The 19,192-nt window shown below is 41.8% G+C and overlaps 1 protein-coding gene across 1 annotated transcript in view; it reads right to left on the bottom strand.

Moving 5' to 3' along the window:
• The window catches only part of LOC138674514 (laminin subunit beta-4-like), a 341,174-nt gene that overhangs the window by 47,326 nt on the left and 274,656 nt on the right, over window positions 1-19,192 (bottom strand). The window contains exon 41 of the mRNA XM_069762342.1: window positions 9,419-9,572. Coding sequence (XP_069618443.1) covers window positions 9,419-9,572 — 154 coding nt within the window. The remainder of the gene's footprint in view (window positions 1-9,418; window positions 9,573-19,192) is intronic.

Raw genomic sequence — 19,192 nt, 5'->3', positions numbered from 1 at the left:
GCACGGACCCCGGTGACATATCACCCGTCTTACTACTAAGAGGTATTTTATTTATTCTTGTGTAGATCAGTACTTTGTGATTATGGCTCTTTTTATGATGCATATATTGCAAACGATTGTATATAATGAGCATTAACCTCTTGTTGTTTTGACCATTCATTTATTAATGCAGGTGTATTTGTCCTGGGATCCCTGCGCCCTTAACATGCTTGCACGCCTGTGTGGTGTCTGTGCACACCATGCAGCGCTGTACCTCACTTGTTTTTTGTAATGTGATATATATTTTCTATTTTGGTGTATTTAATTGTTTGAATTAATAAAGATACATGTTTTTATATATCATTCTATATGGACGTTTAGGTCGTTTTCATTGGGCCCTTGTGACCCAATCTCTTTGGTCCAATAGATACTGCAGAACAGAATCAGGACGTAATGACGTCAACTACCTTTCCACTAACAACATAAGTGGTTTTTAGAGGAAATAGATAGGAGACCCGGTCAAGATATCAAAACACAAATTTTATTAACAAAAAATATTGTTAAAATTTAAAACATAACTGGTACAGGGCCAAACCCAACAGGAAATTTTACACAATATTGTCTTGCCATGCCACACGTCCAATATCAGAATCAAAATAAGCAGCAAATTGGTCCCGCATGTTACATAGCTACATAGTTATTAAGGTTAAATAATTAGAACAGAGCCACATATGTGTCCAAAACTGGACAGAAGAACTCCCATACAATATACTTGTATCATCAGAAAGAGGAGTCACAACACTGTCGTGTAAAGTATAAAAGTTAACAATCTTTATTAAACAGTATACCACAAAAAAGTATAAATAAAATCTAACAAACTGGGTCATGGTAAGGTAACTATGTGAACTGGTGGAACAGGTAACACCAAAATACCGCACAAACACACCTAAGGGTTAACGACCAGAGATCACAGGTTCACAGCAATATAATATATAGTGAGTCATACACATGAAGAGTCCCATCCTGGGTTCCCTAACATGAATGCATATAAAAGCTTATAAAGGACTGTATCTCACCCATAGTGGTCGCGGTGTGTGTGCAGTAATGCCAGCCCCTGGCATCATCTTTCTGATGATACAAGCATAGTTATTAAGGTTGAAGGAAGACTATAAGTCCATCTAGTTCAACCCGTAGCCTAACCTAACATGCCCTAACATGTTGATCCAGAGGAAGGAACTTCAGCTGTTGACCGCAACGGGTGATGCTGGTAATCTGGCAATGGGTTTGCAACTGGTTCATCCAGTTCAATGTTGGGTCGTTCCTTAGCCATTATGTAATTGTGGAGAACCACAGAGGCTTTGACCACCTCGTCAACTGTCTCCATTTTTAGATTAATGGCTGTCGCAAGGATGCGCCATTTTGAGACTAGAATCCCAAAGGTACACTCTACTGTTCTTCAGGCCCTGGTCAGTCTGTAGTTGTAAATCCTTTTAGTGTGGTTCAAGTCCCGACTGGAATATGGCTTCAGTAGGTTTTCACACATCTGGACGGCCTCATCCCCAACCATAACAAATGGCATCAGTGGGCCTTGAGTTTTGGGGAGAGATCGTGGCAGTGGAAAATTAAAATTTCTTCCATACACACGTCGGCCCATATCCGAGTTCTTGAAAGTCTGTGAGTCATTGCCACTGCCAAAAGCTCCAATGTCCACGGCGATGAAGCGACAGTCCGCATCTGCTATTGCCATGAGCACAACTGAAAAATATTTTTTGCAGTTGAAGTACTCCGATCCAGTTCTGGTGGGTTTGATAATGCGAATGTGCTTTCCATCCACTGCTCCCAAACAGTTGGGGAAATCACACACACTCCAGAATTTTTCCGCAATTTCAAGCCACATGTCCAAGGTGGGTAGGGGTATAAACTCATCCCAGAGTACATTCCACAAAGCCCGGCAGGTGTCGGCAACTATTCCAGACAGGGTGGAAATTCCAAGCCGGTACTGAAAGTGGAGGGATGATAAGCTCTCTCCGGTTGCCAGAAATCTGAAATAAAAAAAATAAATAAAATTACAATAAATTCCATTTATGGTGGTGTTTAGCTAAAGACATAAAGGAAAATACAAATAATACATGGCAGACCAATGATAATTATGACTGGCATTTGTTTAGAATTATTACGTACCTTAATGTAACCAGGAGATGTTCCTCTTGTGGAATCGCTCTACGGAGCTGGGTGTCCTGTTTCCGAATGGCTCCTTGGACACTACCAAGCAATTCCTGGAAAGAGCCTTGAGACATCCTGGTATGTTCCGGGAATTTGTCCGGGTTGGCATTAAGCTCGCCATATAGCGTGTGATAGGCTCCACGCCTCTCCCGGAATTCAATAATGGGGTGTCTCCAAAAACGCTGACGCCGTGTCCTTCTCTGTCGTTCTCTATTTCTTTGTTGCTCCCAAGCAAACGCACAGGCAAGAAACAGCTTGATGCTTAAATCCAGGTTGAAATAAAAGCTCTCCATGCGAAGATCCATCATGACACAGGATACAGTAGCACACTGTGAAGATTTCAGCAGTCCAAGGGTCTATATAAAGATATCCCATAATACACTCACACTGTAGTCCCATTGGTGGTGTCTGTCTATCTAGATTTTGTTCCTGTTAAATTTTACACCATGCGTACAGAAAACGCAAATGCATGCAAAACGCATGGAAAAGCGTGTAAACGCCACATTTTTTTAAACGCATGTGTTAACATATGTGTTTAATAAACGCTGGGTTTGTACGCGTTCCAATGCGGTTTTTCCTGCATTTACGGTTGCGGATTAAGGCTATGTGAACACGTTCAGGATTTCTTGCAGAAATTTCCTGAGAAAAACCTGAAATTTTCTGCAAGAAATCTGCATGCGTTTTTTGCGCGTTTTTACCGCGTTTTTGGTGTGGTTTTTTTTGTGGATTTTTCTGGACATTTCCCAATGCATTATATAGTGGGAAATCCGCAAAAAATCCGCAAAATTAATTAACATGCTGCGTTTTTTTCTGCAAAAAATTGCAGAATTCATTCTAAATGATGGGATGCATAATGTATGCTTTTTTTTGCGGTTTTATAGCGTTTTTATAGCAAAAAAAACGCAAAAAATCAGCAACTTGTGCACACAGCCTAAACGCTGCGGATTCTAACGCAAATGTGAAACTAGCCTTAGAGGTACTTTGAATGTTGAGCTCTCTAAAACCCCGCCCACACAACTGATTGGCAGGTTTTTGCCCATGTATAATGTACACATACAGCTGCCAATCAGTAGTAGGGATGAGGTTATACAGAGCTCATGAATATGCTTGACTACCTGGAAGCAGGTTTATTAGAAACTCTAATGATAATAACCTGCTGATCAAACAGTGATTTTATCAAACCACTCTAAGCAGCTCAGAAAATGATACACCTCTGTCCATAGACATCTCTCCATTTTAATTCCATTGTATTTCAGGCAAAAAAGTAAAACAAGAATGAACAGCAGGAGGGTAAGAGAATGAAAAGACTACGTAAAACATACACCCTCTTGTGAGCCTCAAATTCTTGTAAAAGTAAATCTCATCCAAGTTACACATTTAGTTATGAGAAACTGGTTCACATGAAAATATGTCAAGCCACTATGGGAAACAGATGTCTGCATGTAATTGGAATAATCAGCTTCTTCTACCGAATATTATGTTCTCATTGTTTATATACCCACCATACACATCCTATATTGTGGGAATTTCCCAGTGTAAGGGTCTGTGGTTTAGCTCTGTAGTATGCGTATCTACTTGTTTTAGGAATTACATGTGCTTCAATAAGGTATGTAGTAATACTGTTAAATTAAGCCGGCAGTTTTACATTCTCGCCTTGTTGATCTACCATTTAAAGCCAACTGTCAAGGAAAAGTACTTTCTTCGTATAAACGTTTATGATATAGTAGATGCATGTCTGTTTTATGCATTATTTGCAGACAGGCAGGAAAAGTAATAAAGTGTAGGATTTGAGAGCTGAGCTATAGTGCATAAATTGGATATCTACCATATCATTATTGGAATCTCTACCTTTACAACCTGTCGAAATGTAGGGCTTGTCTTCAAAGTGCATTAACAAAATCCAAGCTGCTGTTTATGGATGCCTGTTAAGCTTTGGCCACATTCAGTTTGGGATTTTGTCTGCCGCTTTGCTCTTACTATATTTGCTGAATGTACAGTCATGGCCAAAAGTTTTGAGAATGAGACAAATATACATTTTTCCAAAGTCTACTGCTTCATTATTTATAATGGCAATTTGCATATACTCCTGAATGTCAGAGTGATCAGCTTAACAGCAATTACTGTACTTGCAAAGTCAATATTTGCCCAGAAAATGAACTTTAACCCCCAAACACATTTCAACATCATTGCAGTCCTGCCTTAAAAGGAGCAGCTAACATCATTTTAGTGATTGATCCATTAACACAGGTGTGGGTGTTGATGAGGATAGGGCTGGCGATCAATCAGTCATGATTAAGTAAGAATGACATCACTGGACACTTTAAAAGGAGGCTGGTGCTTGGTATCATTGTTTCTCTTCAGTTAACCATGGTTATCTCTAAAGAAACACGTGCAGCCATCATTGCACTGCACAAAAATGGCTTAACAGGGAAGAGTATCGCAGCTACAAAGATTGCACCTCAGTCAACAATCTATCGCATCATCAAGAACTTCAAGGAGAGAGCTTCCATTGTTGTCAAAAAGGCTCCAGGGCGCCCAAGAAAGAACAGCAAGCACCAGGACCGTATCTTAAAACTGTTTCAGCTGCGGGATCGGACTACCAGCAGTGCCGAGCTTGCTCAGGAATGGCAGCAGGCTGGTGTGAGTGCTTCTGCACGCACTGTGAGGTGGAGACTCTTTGAGCAAGGCCTGGTTTCAAGGAGGGCAGTAAAGAAGCCACTTCTCTCCAGAAAAAACATCAGGGACCGACTGATATTCTGCAAAAGGTACAGGGAGTGGACTGCTGAGGACTGGGGCAAAGTCATTTTCTCTGATGAATCCCCTTTTCGATTGTTTGGGACATCTGGAAAACAGCTTATTCGGAGAAGAAGAGGTGAGCGCTCCCCCCAGTCTTTTCTCATGCCAACTGTAAAGCATCCTGAAACCATTCATGTGTGGGGTTGCTTCTCAGCCAAGGGAATCGGCTCACTCACAGTCTTGCCTAAAAACACAGCCATGAATAAAGAATGGTACCAGAATGTCCTCCAAGAGCAACTTCTCCCAACCGTCCAAGAGCAGTTTGGCGCCCAACAATGCCTTTTCCAGCATGATGGAGCACCTTGTCATAAAGCAAAGGTGATAACTAAATGGCTCATGGAACAAAACAAAGAGATTTTGGGTCCATGGCCTGGAAACTTCCCAGATCTTAATCCCATTGAGAACTTGTGGTCAATCCTCAAGAGACGGGTGGACAAACAAAAACCAACAAATTCTGGCAAAATGCAAGCATTGATTATGCAAGAATGGACTGCTATCAGTCAGGATTTGGTCCAGAAGTTGATTGAGAGCATGCCAGGGAGAATTGCAGAGGTCTTGAAGAAGAAGGGTCAACACTGCAAATATTGACTTGCTGCATGAACTCATTCTAACTGTCAATATAACCTATTGTTACTCATAATATGATTGCAATTATATTTCTGTATGTGATATAAACATCAGACAAACACTAATAAAAACCAGAGGGCAGCAGATCATGTTAAAATATAATTTTGGTGTCATTCTCAAAACTTCTGGCCATGACTGTACAGGTTCTTCTCACAAAATTAGATTATCAAAAAGTTAATTTATTTCAGTTCTTCAACACAAAAAGTGAACCTCAGATATTATATAGAGTCATTACAGAGTGATCTATTTCAAGTGTTTATTTCTGGTAATGTTGATGATTATGGCTTATAGCCAATGAAAACCCCAAATTCATTATCTCTGTCAATTAGAATAATTAACAAAAACACCTGCAAAGGCTTCCTAAGCATTTAGAAAGGTCCCTTAGTATGTTACAGTAGGCTCCACAATCATGGTGAAGACTGCTGACTTGATAGATGTCCAGAAAGCTGTCATTGACACACTCCACAAGGAGGGTAAGCACCTGTATGTACCATTTAATCTATGCATAGTTTATTTGGAAATAACATGATCTTTCTATGTCAATCATAATCCTTTATTTCAGTCATTTAAAAATATAAGAATTCCATCAGAATAAGAAATTTTTGGCCAAATAACCGTTATGCGTAAAACCGATACCTTCAATAACCTTAGCCTCATCTGATCACCAATGTAATGACTAACAAAATTACTAAGTACAGTACTTTTTGGATTATAAAATGCTTTGGTACAAAATATGCAGCAATAGTTAGAAGCAAAAAAATAGGAAAGCCATTTTTAATGTAGATATCCAATAGGTGATATTTAGTTGACGTACCACAGACAAAGTAATACATGAAAGTCAATATCTACTAGCCACACTGTGTGTACCATTATGTTGCCATTTATAGTGCACCCTGCTTAATGTGGCCACAAAACCCCACTATGCTACCAGCCACAGAGCTACATTACATTACTAGCCACAGAATTCCTTCACTAGATGAGCCACAGTGCTGCATTGCTATTAAGAACAGCACAGTGTCCCATCTCACAGTTCCATGAGCTTAGCTGTCAGAGGCAATGAGCAGGGGCTGAAGTTGCTGAGGATGGTTGTGTACATCCCGGAAGATCTTGTGCAAGGCATAGGGGGAGCAAATTAAGGATCAAGTAAAGAACACAGATTTAATGTGAACTATCTGGACTAGTAAAAGCTCCAAAAAAATAAAGAATATTTTTTAGATTGCAAAACTGTGTTAAACAGTAAAAACTATACCAAAAGTTATATTTTTAGCCTGACGAGTCACACTAATGGATACCTGGTGTCTCCTTTCTTTTAACATGCTGTACACTACATGTTGTCAAATACACTTCATCTCTATGCAGAAACTACAGAAAGTGTGGATATTGGGGGGAGGAATGGAATCCAAAGACACAGGGTCCAAAATTGTGAAAAAATATAAAATTGCTTTATTGTAAACATATGATAGGCAAGGATATGCGTGAACAAACATGTGCTAACACTTAAACTGTATACTGGGGGCACACTGGACCACAGGGTAATCCACAAAACTAGTTAAACCAGTTAAATACAAAGTAACAGATATAGCGGTACAATCCAAAATATAACATAAATATAAACAGCTGGTCAGGTAAATCTAGGTCAGGAAACAGAATCTATACATCTAATGGCGTCCTAGACATAGCGTGGAATAGAGCCCAATGGTGTCCATGGAAGAGTACATAGATGATAATACTCACCTTTAGAGCTGCAGTGAACATACCATAATAGGAAGCCAGCCATTTACCTGAAAGGTGTGGAAGACAGAGGGTCCAGGTGGTTCGTGTGCCCGCCCCAACGTGCGTTTCGGAACACCTTCGTCAGGGTGCATACCATAAAACGTGCTGAGTGAGTTTAGAAAGACTGTGACTGGAAATGTGTGATGATGTCCGAGGCCAGAAAGAGGGCCATGTAACCATGGAGACCGCATTACTAGCCAGCGTCTGCACCACCAGGGCCATGATGTCGGAAAACACGTGGGGCCCCATGTGATCCGGCACCCAAGGTCCCCTGTTATGACCTGGTGGTCAGGACAATAATGGACCTGGTGGTTAAGAGCACACGGAATGACCTGATAGTTACTGATAATAAGGACGAGCTCTGGGACGTGGGAACTCTGCTGACCGCAATCCCTAATCCTATCAAACACACTAGAAATAGCCGTGGATTGCGCCTAACGCTCCCTATGCAACTTGGCACAGCCTAAGGAACTAGCTAGCCCTGAAGATAGAAAAATAAAGCCTACCTTGCCTCAGAGAAATTCCCCAAAGGAAAAGGCAGCCCCCCACATATAATGACTGTGAGTAACGATGAAAATACAAACACAGAGATGAAATAGATTTAGCAAAGTGAGGCCCGTCTTACTGAACAGACCGAGGATAGGAAAGGTTACTTTGCGGTCAGCACAAAAACCTACAAAAAGACCATGCAGAGGGCGCAAAAAGACCCTCCGTACCGACTCACGGTGCGGAGGCGCTCCCTCTGCGTCCCAGAGCTTCCAGCAAGCAAGACAACAATAAAAATAGCAAGCTGGACAGAAAAATAGCAAACCAAAGAAATACAAGCTGGAACTTAGCTTCTGCTGGGAAGACAGGTCACAAGAACGATCCAGGAGTGAACTAGACCAATACTGGAACATTGACAGGTGGCATGGAGCAAAGATCTAAGTGGAGTTAAATAGAGCAGCAGCTAACGAATTAACCTCGTCACCTGTGGAAGGAAACTCAGAAACACCCACCAGAGGAAGTCCATGGACAGAACCAGCCAAAGTACCATTCATGACCACAGGAGGGAGCCCGACAACAGAATTCACAACAGTCCCCCCAGGCACGGCAGCGGGCAAGCACAAGGGAGTCCATGAGTCCGTGTCCCATGAGTAAAATAAAAGTAAAATAAAAGTGCGCACGCGCAGTGTACAAAAAAAGAGGTATATGCCATGATAGATCCTGGCAGTGCCTGGTACAATATTTATACCTCTCATGGGATAAAGGATAAAAGGAACCATGTGTGTTATATATTGAAATGGAACATAAGTATTTAAAGTATCAGAGCTAAAAGGCCACCACACATATCACTATATTGCAGTGTTGTACTAGAGATGTAAGAGATATGTAGACAACACATTGCGTTCAAATTCAGCATATTAAGACATGTACATGTATTAACAATGGTACAATGGGATATTTCAACATTCTCTGCCCCGATTATTGACAGCTTTGACTTTTCTGATCCTAGAGGAGGTCCGATACAGATGGAAATATGGCTGTCAAGGCCAAAATAAAGGTGCTCTGAGTTTCTTCTTACCATTTTCCCTAAAAGGTGCTATGCTTTTTTTAAACAGTCATTTTATCCTCAAATACTTTTTTTAATCTTTTATTAAACCTTCCCCCCTACAGTACAAAGTACATCATTCTTCCCAAAACGACGCCAACCACACAATGCCCCCTGTAACACTGTCAGTCTCGGTCTCACAATGTAAGTTTCCCTATAAAAGTAACAGTATTCCCCTATAACAGCTCCAGCCGCCCATTGCACCACTAGTGTTCGGTAATTATTACCTCTCCTCTGGGTTAATATAAAGAATACATGAATATGACCACTGCAAAGTTCTGAAACCTCGTGATATAGATAGGTATGTCTGTGTCCCCATGGTAGAAGATGCACAGAAAGGCATCGTGGGCTGCCTGCTGTGCCCTTATGCCTTACGACATTCTACAAACTACAGCGACCTGTCGATAAGGCAATGAATATTTACCGTACCTGATATACGTTCAAATTTTTCATTTATAACATTGACCAGATCTTCAGCATTTTTCTTCAGCTTTTGTAACCTCTCTAAAATTTCTGGAGGGATGTCCTGATTTTTTAACTTTTCCTTCAGCAGCTCATACTTTTCTTTTAGATTATTTAAATCCTGTAAACATAATTATGACACGTATTATTCAAATTCATTGCAAAGTTATACTTCCTCTCATTAAATCTAAACTAAGAGGGCCCATGCTTGGTAATAACAAAGCTCAAAAATACTAAACACTTGTTGAAAGCCTTAATCTATACCAGTGTACTGTATGTATAATTAAAGGACTTGTCCACCCCAAACATGTCTCTACTTTCTCATTATGGTTTATTTTTCTGGGTGATTGATTAAAATATAAATGTATATTAAAAGATGTAAAATAATAAACATTTCTGAAAATAACTTACATGGGCCTTTACAGAATCAAATTTTACAAAATTAGCAGTTTTAATTGCCTCATAGCAAAAATAAACATACTATATTCTTCCAGCAGCAAATAGTACCAACATCTGGGTGACAATTGCATTAAATAACAGAGAGTAGATCTTCTGTGCATACTCTTCTGCAGTCCAGCAATGATGCAGAGAGCTAGGATGAATATGAACCTGTGAATGTTCGTCCTGAAATGAAGGCAGGAAATCATGGCTATGTGGTTATACTGCCCATCGTGATCTAACTAACGGACTACTGAAAGATGACGTCAGTAACAATGAAAAGAAAACAGAGGATGGGAAAGGGTAATTTAGGAGAATGAATAAAGAGATGGATAACATTTATGAAAAAGATGTGCTTGTAAAGATCAATGTAATTGTGGGAATACCCCTTTAACAACTTAAGGATTGATCCACTTTGTACATTAATTTGACTGAGCCTCATTTTTAAAACTTTGCATCTATCAGTTTATGAGGTAATAACTCTGGAACGCCTCAACACATCCCAATGATTCTGAGACTGTTTTTAGTGACATGTTCTACTTCACGTTAGTGATAAATTTAGGTCGAAATAATTTACGTTTATTAATATTTGACAAATTCGAAAATTTTGTGATTTTCAAACTTTGAATTTTTATGCACTTAAATCATATAGTTATGCCACATAAAATAAATAATAAATAACATTTTCCATATGTCTACTTTACATTAGCATCATTTATGAAAATAACTTTTTTGTTAGGAAGTTAGAAGGGTTAAAAGTTTTTCAGAAATTTTTCATTTTTCCAACAAAGTTTACAAGACAAATATTTTTAGGGACCACATCACATTTGAAATGACTTTGAGGGGCCTATATGGCAGAAAATACACAAAAGTGACACCATTTTAAAAACTACACCGCTGCAAGGTGCTCAAAACCATATTCAATAAGAATATGCACCTTTAACCCCTTCCCGACCTTTGACGCCACGTAGGCGTCATGAAAGTCGGTGCCAATCCGACCCATGACGCCTATGCGGCGTCATGGAAAGATCGCGTCCCTGCAGACCGGGTGAAAGGGTTAACTCCCATTTCACCCGATCTGCAGGGACAGGGGGAGTGGTAGTTTAGCCCAGGGGGGGTGGCTTCACCCCCTCGTGGCTACGATCGCTCTGATTGGCTGTTGAAAGTGAAACTGCCAATCAGAGCGATTTGTAATATTTCACCCATTATAACGGGTGAAATATTACAATCCAGCCATGGCCGATGCTGCAATATCATCGGCCATGGCTGGAAATACTAGTGTGCCCCCACCCCACCCCTCCGATCGCCCCCCCACCCCCCCGATCTGGCCGGTACACTGCTCCGGCTCCCCTCCGTCCAGTGCTCCGCTCCCCCCCGTGCTCGTGTCCGCTCCCCCCGTGCTCCAATCACCCCCCCGTGCTCTAATCACCCCCCCTGCACTCCGATCCACCCCCCCCGTGCTCCGTTCCACCCCCCCGTGCTCCGTTCCAGCCCCCCCGTGCTCCGTTCCACGCCCCCGCGCTCCGTTCCACCCCTCCCGCGCTCCGATTCCCCCCCCCGTGCTCCGATCCCCCCCCCCGTGGTCCCCCCCCACCCTATCATACTTACCGATCCAGCCGTGGTCCCGTCCGTCTTCTCCCGGGCGCCGCCATCTTCCAAAATGGCGGGCGCATGCGCAGTGCGCCCGCCGAATCTGCCGGCCGGCAGATTCGTTCCAAAGTGCATTTTGATCACTGAGATATAATCTATCTCAGTGATCAAAATAAAAAAAATAATAAATGACCCCCCCCCTTTGTCACCCCCATAGGTAGGGACAATAAAAAAATAAAGAAATTTTTTTTTTTCCACTAATGTTAGAATAGGGTTAGGGTTAGGGGTAGGGTTAGGGTTAGGGGTAGGGTTAGGGGTAGGGTTAGGGTTAGGGGTAGGGTTAGGGGTAGGGTTAGGGGTAGGGTTAGGGTTAGGGGTAGGGTTAGGGGTAGGGTTAGGGCTAGGGTTAGGGTTAGGGTTAGGAATGTGCACACGTATTCTGGTCCTCTGCGGATTTTTCCGCTGCGGATTTGATAAATCCGCAGTGCTAAACCGCTGCGGATTTATGGCGGATTTACCGCGTTTTTTTCTGCGCATTTCACTGCGGTTTTACAATTGCGATTTTCTATTGGAGCAGTTGTAAAACCGCTGCGGAATCCGCACAAAGAAGTGACATGCTGTGGAATGTAAACCGCTGCGTTTCCGTGCAGTTTTTCCGCAGCATGTGTACAGCGATTTTTGTTTCCCATAGGTTTACATTGAACTGTACACTCATGGGAAACTGCTGCGGATCCGCAGCGTTTTCCGCAGCGTGTGCACATACCTTTAGAATTAGGCTATGTGCACACGGTGCTGATTTGGCTGCGGATTCGCAGCAGTGTTCCATCAGGTTTACAGTACCATGTAAACATATGAAAAACCAAATCCGCTGTGCCCATGGTGCGGAAAATACAGCGCTGAAACGCTGCGTTGTATTTTCCGCAGCATGTCAATTCTTTGTGCGGATTCCGCAGCGTTTTACACCTGTTCCTCAATAGGAATCCGCAGGTGAAATCCGCACAAAAAACACTGGAAATCCGCGGAAAATCCGCAGGTAAAACACAGTGCCTTTTACCCGCAGATTTTTCAAAAATGGTGCGGAAATATCTCACACGAATCCGCAACGTGGGCACATAGCCTTAGGGTTAGGGTTGGAATTAGGGTTGTGGTTAGGGTTAGGGGTGTGTTGGGGTTAGTGTTGTGGTTAGGGGTGTGTTGGGGTTAGGGTTGTGATTAGGATTATGGCTACAGTTGGGATTAGGGTTAGGGGTGTGTTGGGGTTAGTGTTGGAGTTAGAATTGAGGGGTTACCACTGTTTAGGCACATCAGGGGTCTCCAAACGCAACATGGCGCCACCATTGATTCCAGCCAATCTCGTATTCAAAAAGTCAAATGGTGCTCCCTCACTTCCGAGCCCTGACGTGTGCCCAAACAGTGGTTTACCCCCACATATGGGGTACCAGCATACTCAGGACAAACTGCGCAACAATTACTGGGGTCCAATTTCTCCTGTTACCCTTGTGAATCTAAAAAAATGCTTGCTAAAACATAATTTTTGAGGAAAGAAAAATGATTTTTTATTTTCACGGCTCTGCGTTGTAAACGTCTGTGAAGCACTTGGGGGTTCAAAGTGCTCACCACATATCTAGATAAGTTCCTTGGGGGGTCTAGTTTCTAAAATGGGTTCACTTGTGGGGGGTTTCTACTGTTTAGGCACACCAGGGGCTCTGCAAACGCAACGTGACACCCGCAGACCATTCCATCAAAGTCTGCATTTCAAAAGTCACTACTTCCCTTCTGAACCCCGACGTGTGCCCAAACAGTGGTTTACCCCCACATATGGGGTATCAGCGTACTCAGGAGAAACTGGACAACAACTTTTGGGGTCCAATTTCTCCTGTAACCCTTGGGAAAATAAAAAATTCTGGGCTAAATAATTATTTTTGAGGAAAGAAAACGTATTTATTATTTTCACGGCTCTGCATTATAAACTTCTATGAAGCACTTGGGGGTTCAAAGTGCTCACCACACATCTAGATAAGTTCCTTTGGGGGTCTAGTTTCCAAAATGGGGTCACTTGTGGGGGGTTTCTACTGTTAAGCCACATCAGGGGCTCTGCAAACGCAACGTGACGCCCACAGAGCATTCCATCAAAGTCTGCATTTCAAAACGTCACTACTTCACTTCCGAGCCCCGGCATGTGCCCAAACAGTGATTTACCCCCACATATGGGGTATCAGCGTACTCAGGAGAAACTGGACAACAACTTTTGGGGTCAAATTTCTCCTGTTACCCTTGGGAAAATAAAAAATTGCAGGCTAAAAGATCATTTTTGAGAAAATAATTTTGTTTTTTATTTTCATGGCTCTGCGTTATAAACTTCTGTGAAGCACTTGGGGGTTCAAAGTCCTCACCACACATCTAGATTAGTTCCTTTGGGGGTCTAGTTTCTAAAATGGTGTCATTTCTGGGGGATCTCCAATGTTTAGGCACACAGGGGCTCTCCAAACGTGACATGGTGTCCGCTAATGATTGGAGCTAATTTTCCATTTAAAAAGCCAAATGGCGTGCCATCCCTTCCGAGCCCTGCCGTGCGCCCAAACAGTGGTTTACCCCCACATATGGGGTATCAGCGTACTCAGGACAAACTGGACAACAATATTTGGGGTCCAATTTCTCCTATTATCCTTGGCAAAATAGGAAATTCCAGGCTAAAAAATCATTTTTGAGGAAAGAAAAATTATTTTTTATTTTCATGGCTCTGCGTTATAAACTTCTGTGAAGCACCTGGGCGTTTAAAGTGCTCAATATGCATCTAGATAAGTTCCCTGGGGGGTCTAGTTTCCAAAATGGGGTCACTTGTGCGGGAGCTCCAATGTTTAGGCACACAGGGGCTCTCCAAACGCGACATGGTGTCCGCTAACAATTGGAGCTAATTTTCCATTCAAAAAGTCAAATGGCGCGCCTTCTCTTCCGAGCCCTGCCGAGTGCCCAAACAGTGGTTTACCCCCACATATGAGGTATCGGCGTACTCGGGAGAAATTGCCCAACAAATTTTATGATCCATTTTATCCTACTGCCCATGTGAAAATGAAAAAATTGAGGCGAAAATAATTTTTTTGTGAAAAAAAATTACTTTTTCATTTTTACAGATCAATTTGTGAAGCACCTGAGGGTTTAAAGTGCTCACTAGGCATCTAAATTAGTTCCTTGGGGGGTCTAGTTTCCAAAATGGGGTCACTTGTGGGGGAGCGCCAATGTTTAGGCACACAGGAGCTATCCAAACGCGACATGGTGTCCGCTAACGATGGAAATAATTTTTCATTCAAAAAGTCAAATGGCGCTCCTTCCCTTCCGAGCCTTACCATGTGCCCAAACAGTGGTTTACCTCCACATGTGAGGTATTGGTGTACTCAAGAGAAATTGCCCAACACATTTTAGGATCCATTTTATCCTGTTGCCCATGTGAAAATGAAAAAATTGAGGCTAAAAGAATTTTTTTGTGAAAAAAAAGTACTTTTTCATTTTTACGGATCAATTTGTGAAGCACCTGGGGGTTCAAAGTGCTCACTATGCATCTAGATAAGTTCCTTGGGGCGTCTAGTTTCCAAAATGGGGTCACTTGTGGGGGAGCTCCAATTTTTAGGCACACGGGGGCTCTCCAAACGTGACATGGTGTCCGCTAAAGAGTGGAGCCAATTTTTGATTCAAAAAGTCAAATGGCGCTCCTTCCCTTCCAAGCCCTGCCGTGCGCCAAAACAGTGGTTTACCCCCACATATGAGGTATCAGCGTACTCAGAACAAATTGGACAACAACTTTCGTGGTTCAGTTTCTCCTTTTACCATTGGGAAAATAAAAAAATTGTTGCTAAAAGATAATTTTTGTGACTAAAAAGTTAAATGTTCATTTTTTCCTTCCATGTTGCTTCTGCTGCTGTGAAGCACCTGAAGGGTTAATAAACTTCTTGAATGTGGTTTTGAGTACCTTGAGGGGTGCAGTTTTTAGAATGGTGTCACTTTTGGGTATTTTCAGCCAAATAGACCCCTCAAACTGACTTCAAATGTGAGGTGGTCCCTAAAAAAAATGGTTTTGTAAATTTCGTTGTAAAAATGACAAATCGCTGGTCGAATTTTAACCCTTATAACTTCCTAACAAAAAAAAATTTTGTTTCCAAAATTGTGCTGATGTAAAGTAAACATGTGGGAAATGTTATTTATTAACTATTTTGTGTCACATATCTCTCTGGTTTAACAGAATAAAAATTCAAAATGTGAAAATTGCGAAATTTTCAAAATTTTCGCCAAATTTCCGTGTTTATCACAAATAAATGCAGAATTTATTGACCTAAATTTACCACTAACATGAAGCCCAATATGTCACGAAAAAACAATCTCAGAACCGCTAGGATCCGTTGAAGCGTTCCTGAGTTATTACCTCATAAAGGGACACTGGTCAGAATTGCAAAAAACGGCAAGGTCTTTAAGGTCAAAATAGGCTGGGTCTTGAAGGGGTTAAGGTGAAAAATTAATTTTTTCTAAAAAAGGTTACTTTAGATCAAAATTGTTCATTTTCACAAGTATAACTAGAGAAAATGGGCTCTACAATTTCTTGTTCCATTTCTTCTGAGTACACGGATACCTCTTATGTGGGGGAAAACTTCTGCTTGGGCGCATGGCAGGGAAGGAACGCCATTTGACTTTTAGAGCGCAAAATTGGCTGGAATAGATGGCGGATGCCATGTCGTGTTTGCAGAGCCCCTGATGTGCCTAAACAGACACCCCACTTTGGAAACTAAAAAGGAACCCACAAATGCTTCACTGAATGTTAAAACATTGGACTGTGAAAATTAAAAATTACGTTTTTTCACCCAAAAATATTGTTTTAGCTATCAATTGTTCACTTTCACAAGGATACACATATGTGGTCAGAAACTCTTTTTTGGGAACATAGCAGGGCTTGGAAGGGATGGAGCACTTGCTTGATTTTTGGAGTGCAAAGTTGTCTGGAATAGATTGCAGATGCCATATCACATTTGGAGAGCTGCAAAGGTTCCAAAACAGTAGAACCCCCACAAGTTACCCCATTTTGAAAACTACACCTCTCAGGATATTGAGCATTTTCAACCAACAGGTATTTCATAGAATTGCATAACATTGTGCTACAAAAATGAAAAGTTATGTTTTTCACTAAATTATTGTTTTAGCGCAAAGTTTTTAATTTTCAAAAGGTCTAATAGTAGAAAATGGACCACAAAATTTAACACAGGTAGTTAACTGAAAGTAAGTGCAGGCCTGCTATTCTGGGAATCCTACTGCTATAGGCAACATACATGAAGGCAACCCAACAGTTGGAGACCCAACTTGGAGTTTCCATATTTAAAAAAAAATGTCAAACACCACTAAAGTGACATCAATTTCCACAGACTCCAAACAGTATAATAGGTCTCTGACACACCTTCTCAGGACTCTGGATTCCCTGCTCATCTTTGATGCTTTATAGCACTCTTTCAAGATGGCATCTGCTGCTTTGCTCCTGCTCATGTGATCCACCTTCCCTGTCTTTATAACCATAGTTTGCCTTCCAGTCCATGCTTGCATATTCTGCTTGAATCCGTGGCTCTGTGCTGCAAAAGACTGCTTCTCTCCATAGGATCCAGTTCAGCCCTTCCAGCAAACCTCTCCAGCTCTCAGTGGTGTTTGCAACAAGCTGTGTGTGCTCTCTTCATCTGCCTCAGCTTGCATGCTTAGGACACATAAGCTTGGCCTGCTTCAGCTAATTTTGTCTGTGCACAGTGGCAGTATATTTGACTGTTCTGGACTTTCTAAGAGGCTCACAGCTCTGCACAGTTTTCAGGACACTTATTCAGAGACTGCTAGCCCTGTTGTGGCCTGTGTCTTCTGATCAGTATTCCCTAGTGTGTGCCTCTACCAAGAGACTTTGCTTGCAGCAGTGCTGCATATGAACTACTTCTAGTTTCTCCATTAGCTGTTTTTTCTTGAACTGTTGCTCACTTGCTGCACATACGTCTATGTGTGTAATACAGACTTGTTAATCATACTCTTGTTCAGTTGACTCATTTGTCTCAAGCCCAGAGGTTTCTGAGTAACATAGTAACATAGTTAGTAAGGCCGAAAAAAGACATTTGTCCATCCAGTTCAGCTTATATTCCATCATAATAAATCCCCAGATCTACGTCCTTCTACAGAACCTAATAATTGTATGATACAATATTGTTCTGCTCCAGGAAGACATCCAGGCCTCTCTTAAACCCCTCGACTGAGTTCGCCATCACCACCTCCTCAGGCAAGCAATTCCAGATTCTCACCGCCCTAACAGTAAAGAATCCTCTTCTATGTTGGTGGAAAAACCTTCTCTCCTCCAGACGCAAAGAATGCCCCCTTGTGCCCGTCACCTTCCTTGGTATAAACATATCCTCAGGGAGATATTTGTATTGTCCCCTTATATACTCATACATGGTTATTAGATCGCCCCTCAGTCGTCTTTTTTGTAGACTAAATAATCCTAATTTTGCTAATCTATCTGGGTATTGTAGTTCTAGCATCCCTTGTATTAATTTTGTTGCCCTCATTTGTACTCTCTCTAGTTCCATTATATCCTTCCTGAGCACCGGTGCCCAAAACTGGACACAGTACTCCATGTGCGGTCTAACTAGGGATTTGTACAGAGGCAGTATAATGCTCTCATCATGTGTATCCAGACCTCTTTTAATGCACCCCATGATCCTGTTTGCCTTGGCAGGTGCTGCCTGGCACTGGCTGCTCCAGGTAAGTTTATTATTAACTAGGATCCTCAAGTCCTTCTCCCTGTCAGATTTACCCAGTGGTTTCCCATTCAGTATGTAATGGTGATATTGATTCCTTCTTCCCATGTGTATAACCTTACATTTATCATTGTTAAACCTCATCTGCCACTTTTCAGCCCAAGTTTCCAACTTACCCAGATCCATCTGTAGCAGAATACTATCTTCTCTTGTATTAACTGCTTTACATAGTTTTGTATCATCTGCAAATATCGATATTTTACTGTGTAAACCTTCTACCAGATCATTAATGAATATGTTGAAGAGAACAGGTCCCAATACCGACCCCTGCGGTACCCCACTGGTCACAGCGACCCAGTTAGAGACTATACCATTTATAACCACCCTCTGCTTTCTATCACTAAGCCAGTTACTAACCCATTTACACACATTTTCCCCCAGACCAAGCATTCTCATTTTGTGTACCAACCTCTTGTGCGGCACGGTATCAAACGCTTTGGAAAAATCGAGATATACCACGTCCAATGACTCACCGTGGTCCAGCCTATAGCTTACCTCTTCATAAAAACTGATTAGATTGGTTTGACAGGAGCGATATCATGCTGATATGGAGTTAAACAGTTATTCTCATTGAGATAATCCAGAATAACATCCTTCAGAAACCCTTCAAATATTTTACCAACAATAGAGGTTAGACTTACTGGCCTATAATTTCCAGGTTCACTTTTAGAGCCCTTTTTGAATATTGGCACCACATTTGCTATGCGCCAGTCCTGCGGAACAGACCCCGTCGCTATAGAGTCCCTAAAAATAAGAAATAATGGTTTATCTATTACATTACTTAGTTCTCTTAGTACTCGTGGGTGTATGCCATCCGGACCCGGAGATTTATCTATTTTAATCTTATTTAGCCGGTTTCACACTTCTTCTTGGGTGCGAAACCGGCTAAATA

Source organism: Ranitomeya imitator, chromosome 4 (genome assembly GCF_032444005.1).
Source record: "Ranitomeya imitator isolate aRanImi1 chromosome 4, aRanImi1.pri, whole genome shotgun sequence".
NCBI classification, from domain to species: domain Eukaryota; kingdom Metazoa; phylum Chordata; class Amphibia; order Anura; family Dendrobatidae; genus Ranitomeya; species Ranitomeya imitator.
This window is presented reverse-complemented; position numbering and strand designations above follow the sequence as displayed.